This window comes from Lissotriton helveticus, chromosome 7, assembly GCF_964261635.1.
Source record: "Lissotriton helveticus chromosome 7, aLisHel1.1, whole genome shotgun sequence".
Lineage (NCBI taxonomy): Eukaryota > Metazoa > Chordata > Amphibia > Caudata > Salamandridae > Lissotriton > Lissotriton helveticus.
The window spans coordinates 1,352,465,025-1,352,471,024 of NC_136068.1; the positions used below are offsets into that span (position 1 = coordinate 1,352,465,025).

General features: G+C 41.7%; 1 protein-coding gene across 4 annotated transcripts in view; it reads left to right on the plus strand.

Annotated features, from left to right (window-relative positions):
* NARF (nuclear prelamin A recognition factor) overlaps positions 1-4,157 on the plus strand; it is a 403,053-nt gene extending 398,896 nt beyond the window's left edge. For all 4 annotated transcript variants that reach the window (XM_078654654.1, XM_078654655.1, XM_078654657.1 and 1 more), the window contains one exon: positions 3,468-4,157. In XM_078654654.1, the coding sequence (XP_078510780.1) occupies positions 3,468-3,709 (242 nt within the window). In that variant the 3' untranslated portion in view covers positions 3,710-4,157. The remainder of the gene's footprint in view (positions 1-3,467) is intronic.
* Positions 4,158-6,000: the final 1,843 nt, after the last annotated feature.

Genomic DNA, 6,000 nt, shown 5'->3' on the forward strand with positions numbered 1-6,000 from the left:
AAGGGGGAACCTATTTCCAAGGCAGGAATTGTTCTTTGGCTTGTGAAGTGTATTCAAACATGTTAGTCGAATGGTGAAAGGTACCTCTCTGTTCCTCCCAGACCCCATTCCACTTGCAAAAAAGGGGCTTCTATGGCTTTCTTAGGGAATATACCACAAGCTGACATCTGTAAAGCAGCTACCGGTTACACATCTCATACTTTTACTAAACATTGTGTGGAGGTCCTGGTCAGACAGCAAGCTAGAGTTGGCCGGGCTGCTTTACTCACACAGTTTCAATCTTGTACAGCATCCTTTGTCATCCCTTTTGGGGAGCACTGCTTTACAGTCTATGTACTGCATGTATATCTACAGTTACACATGACAAGAACGAAAAATGTTACCCTGTAATTATCTGTTCATGGCATGTAGTGCTGTAGATTCACATGCACCCACCCTCCTTCCTGGATACCTGGGGTCAGTTGCAGATATTCCTAACTTAATTCTTTACTACGCATGGCCATCCCTTCTGCATCTCTATGCTCCATCTAAAACTTCGCCCTCCGGGCAGCAAAAACAATCTGACCATGGAGCTGATGCCCTTGCGCGTTGTCTACAATAGGTGGATTCACCACACCGCGTGACTCGAAAAGACTTCGAACAATAACAAGTTGCTCACATAGATGGCGGGAGTATGCACAGCATGTGAATCTACAGCACTACATCCCATTAACAGATGCCTACAGGGTAACATTTTCCTTTTCGTCTCTAGGACTGTAAGGGGATGTGATACAGGTTCCTTAAATTAGGTCAGTAACCAACTCGGACAAATGCAGGCTCCCCAGACTTCCAGTCCTAGAATGCCTTTCGCAGCTCCTAAAAGTTTGTAGTTTCTCAGAAACACTTGGCAGGGTTTGACCAACTGTCCTGCAAGATTTGCGTTGCTTTATTGCTGGCTCTCTTACTCAAGGAGTTCTTCAACAGTCTTTATTTAGTTGGGTATTGCTATGGGCAGGTGCCAGCTTGCCTCTCAATTGGCAGTTTAACTAACTTCCAATTCTTCAGATCACAGCAGCTTATTTCTCCAGTTCTTAGGGTTTGAACCCAACCCTTATGGGAAAACTACAACATGTATAGTTCTATTGTTGGTGAAACCTCTTTCCCTGAACGGGTTCAGGCGGAGGCACCTTCTTCAAGTCCGGAAGAAATCTGAATATTGGTACTTGGTGGGCAGTGCATACCTACATATTTAGGCGCTGGCAGGAGGCTAGGAAGAACCAGAGTTTTCTTTTCCAGTATTTACCTCCTACTCTGTACAGTGCACCACTACCTGTTGGATAGGCTCACACTATATAAAATGCAAACACTTGTATTCTGAGCTAATCTGGTTGAAGGCACCTAGCGGGCACAGTATGTGCATTAGACCAATACTGCCTAGACCTGCACAATTTCGGGTACGGTGACCTGACAACGTTCTCTGGCGAGAGGTTAGGTCTGGTGCCGGTAGAAAAAAAACAGGCCTTGAATATGGAAATGAGACACCCACATGGAGGGTCAGCCGCAAGTTCTTTGAGACAGATTTCTAGGGATGGCAACATGTCAGTGGTCTTGTCCTAAACATGGGCAAATACAAGTGCACCTGATACCCCTGTTCCATGTAATTAATTACTCCATGCCTCCTATCAAGGACCCTGCGAAGGTCAGCTAATCAAACCATCCTGTGTAGTAAGCAATATGCTTCTTACACAGCACCCACGCATCCAAGGGGGAAACTAAGGACCCCAGTTTTGGAGGTCTACTCAGATTTTAGTAAAGGGCACCTGAGGCCAAAGGAACAGGTTAAAAAAGGCCAGTACCCTTGAATTAGAATTAAGCTGCTTTCACCCATCAGTAAACCTGTAGTGTGACTAGAGGTGCACACCAGTTCTCTCAGAGTAGCATGTCCTAATGCTGTGCTTGAAACCTATGCAGACATCATGAAGCATTGCCAGTGGACTTAGATTGTCATATCCACTGGTGGAACAGTATTACACAGCTCTACTTACTGACTCATAACTTTTGGCTGTGGAGATTTTCTTCTGATACTTTAGTACAGTCTACTTGGATATTCACAAGATCAGTGTGATCACAGCACATAACTTCTAAGAAAAACATTTTTTTTTTTTTTTTTGAAATGTATAATTTTTTTTTTTTTTAAATGTATAATTTCTGATAACCATGGCATTTTAAGGTTAGGAAACCTCTAGAAAATACCACTGAAGTCCTCTAAAGGTAAACACTAAAAAGAAGAAAGCTTCGTAAGCTGCTTCGGTCTTCTACTGTTGCTGTTATATCTGATTGTCATGCCTTAAAAGTATCCTTTAGTTGACACAAGTGGTATACAGACAACTTATAGGAAGGTAAATAAAACAATGAATAGAAATTGAAAAAACATTAGTCCATCTTGATCGGACCGTGGAAAGGGATCACATGGGGACATAAGACGTTGATTATCTCACTGACATCATTTTTGGGGTTTCCTGTCTGCATAATTGACACATAGGGATTTAGGTCCACACACTCAGAAAGAAATGGAATGGATTTCACCATATCAACCACAAGCGTGTCTCTCCTCCAACGACTGCTGTAATGGAAATGTCTGTGACAGCGGAAGTGGGGTTTGAGTATCCTCCTGTCTGAAGAATGTTACCATTGGAAAATAGACCTGCCTGTCCAGAGTCTGTTATCGGATAAGGTCCAGAGATTGCTGCCCACCTTGGATTGAAATGGACAGGCTCCTATTCAGGCATTATTTAGCACTATAATTCAGACCAATAAATCAATTAATTTATTTTGGTAATGTGTTAAGTTCGAATCTAGCCTCAATGGTAGCACAGTTTTTTACGAAACAGAAGCTCAAAGTGGTGTAACGTTAAATGATGGGTCCCCTGCAGAATGGTACGAGGGGGCCCCTGTGCCTCCCAGATCTCACAGATATTCATTGGCCTTGGGCGAAATTCCCCCTCCTCTTTCCACAGCGGCTTGTGTTACGCACCTGGATGCACACTTAGGCACGTATATAATTGGCATGCGTTAGTGCATTTTCTTTTTTTGGCCTTTGGGTACAACCTCCTGGATAATATTTACTAAGGAAATCAGCCTTCCTGAAACCACACTTCAAGAATCGTCTTAAACACAACTATGATGTTGTAAAGTGGGGTAATGTGCTGAATACAGCTGTTTTTTGGATGTCTAGTTTTGAAAACCAATAAAAAACGTTAGTAAAAAATAATAGCCTTCTTTTTAGCAGAATGTTTCTGTAGTTTTTGTGGCTTACTAGTTTGAGCTCTACAACAAGATAACGCCAGGGTGGGTGCGACTTGAGATGCCTAACTGTGTCCTCTAGTCATTTGTATTGCAATGAAGCCCTGGTAGTCCTGCTGCACTGCTTTAACTGCAGAGCGTTTTTTCTCTTTTTTAATTGACATTATATTGTTGTTGGTCTCTAGGCTGTTTGAACGGAAAAGGTCAAGCTCAGACAGACGATGGGAAACCAGATCGGGCCTTATTGCAGCAGATGGAGGAAATATACACCAGCATTCCCGTACAGCTTCCTGAAACCAATCCCCACGTGCAGCGGCTTTACCAGGACTGGTTGGAAGGTAGTGACTCCCTCAAGACAAAGGAGACCCTGCACAGGAGCTATGGCACCACTAGCCAGACCTCAACCGGCCTGGATATCAAGTGGTGACATGCCTTCTGGTGGCACTCAGGAGAGCCAGTTGCCCACCATTGTCCTAACACCACAATGAAAAACACTGAACTGGAAATATCTCTATGCAATTACGAACCTAGCACATTGGTTTCTTGGACCATTTTCACCCATCCAACCAACCTCTCTGACTTGGCGCCATGTGTTTCTGAAGTACGAATACGATATTCTGTCCATATCTGCCCTTCCCTAGCCTTTCACCCCTCCCCTTGAGCTTTCTGATCAGGTACAGTCTAGCTTATATATGAATTCCCTTGTCTGCCTGGGGAGAGGGTCAGATTGATGGGGGAGAAATTGTCCCTCTGTCATGGTTTTCAAATGTTGTTTTGCATTGTCTTTGTCTTGCATGAGAAGACGTTGCGCTTCTTTAGCAAAATTATCTTTTGTCTCCTTTACCAAATAAAAAAGGGTGAGTATATGAGAGAAATATTTGTATCAAGAACATTTTGTTGAAAAGTGTCATCCCTTTAGGGCAGCTTGTGTTTTGTGGTTTTCTGTACTTTGGTTATCTAATGATGACAAAGAAACTTGAAGCCAGTTTGATGTTTCCATGATTATATATTCTAATTTGAGGTGTGTGATTTGTTTTAAATATTAAGAGGGAGGGACTCTAAGTGCCTAAACGTCCAGCATACATACTCCGATTAGCTAATCATGATTACCGGAGTTTGCAGTTCCTAGTAAGTACAGATTTGTCTTCTTGGGTCAGTTAAGTTCCACACAGTCTTCAAGGAGAATTACTCTGTAGGAACAAATGCCTTCACACACCTAGATAGGTGTCATGCTTCATCATTGGGCTTTTGCTCCACGTTGGGCCGGTGCTGCAATGCCCGACGGACACCCTCAATGGGGGATTTTACTAGAGATCTTTTTATAAGCCATATGGTGAAGTGTGGGTAAAATAGTAGATTGGTGTATTTTAAACATTTTAAGTACTTGTGTGAAAGAGTGGGATGGAAATAGGACTGAGGGTGCTGTACAGAAATATTTTAATGAATGAGTCCTTCTGCCTATGTTAAAATATGTGGTGCTTCCTACTAGAATTGATTATCTAAGGTAGCTGAAGGTCGACATGTTTTAGGCCTAAATTAGTCATGTGAGTGATCTAGCGCTTTTCTTCAGGACCATTAAAATCTAAACTACACCGTGACTGGGGTTTCGATATATGATTTCATTTGTGTTACTCCCAGCCACCTATACTTATCTATGTATCAATATAAGTAAGTAAATTTTTTAGAAGACCAGTAGTGCACACAAAATTATGGCATCATCAATTTCACGATTATCCAAAAATGTACAATTTGAGACACCAAAGCATGTTCACATGTTCATGCTCACTCTCTAATGTGCCTCATGAATTAAAAAGTGCAATTCACCAACACCACATTGAAGATATAACATATAACATGAAATTCCAACACACACTGTTGATCAGTGAGGAAATTTACCCACTGAGGGTATAAATCAGGACTCCTCCCATATTTTGCCTGGTGACACGCTTATTAGCGTGCTATAAAATATCAAAATACAGGGTTAGTTGACCTGTGTTAATGATCTGGCGAGTGAGCGGTTACATTTCACTGACACTCTCTTTTAGCAAAATTGAGCTGCTATGCCACACTTACGAACTCCTGTACAGGTCTTCTAAAAAATTGATTTACTTATTTAGAGCAGTATAGGTGGCTGAGAGTAACACAAATGAACTCCTATATCGAAACCCCAGTCACTATGTAGATTAGGTTTTTATGGTCCTGAAGAAAAGCCACCAGATAATTCACACGACTAAATTAAGCTTTCAACATGTCGACCTTCAGCTACCTTAGATATTCACTTCTAGTACGTAGCGCCACATATTGTAACATAGGGAGAAGGACTCCATCATTAAAATATTTCTGTAGAGTACCCCCTGTCCTATTTAATCCCACTCTTTCTGTCATTGAGTAAAAGTGTGTGAGGGTATTTGTTCCTACAGAGTAATGCCCCCTGCATACTCTATGGAACTTAACTGACCTAAGCAGATATCCATTCTTACTAGGAATTGCATACCCTGGTGATCATGATGTGATCTGTTTTACCATTTTAACAGGTTACTGAAGATTTGACTAAGAATTGTCCTTTTTGTTGTCTTATTTTTACTTCCTCATGCACACATTACTCTTAATTTGTGCTCCTATCCCTTTACCGCTAGGGATTTGCCTTCACTTCCAAAACACCCTATAACAGAATTGTCATGCTTTTAAACTTAAATTGTCCTACAAATAATGGGATTT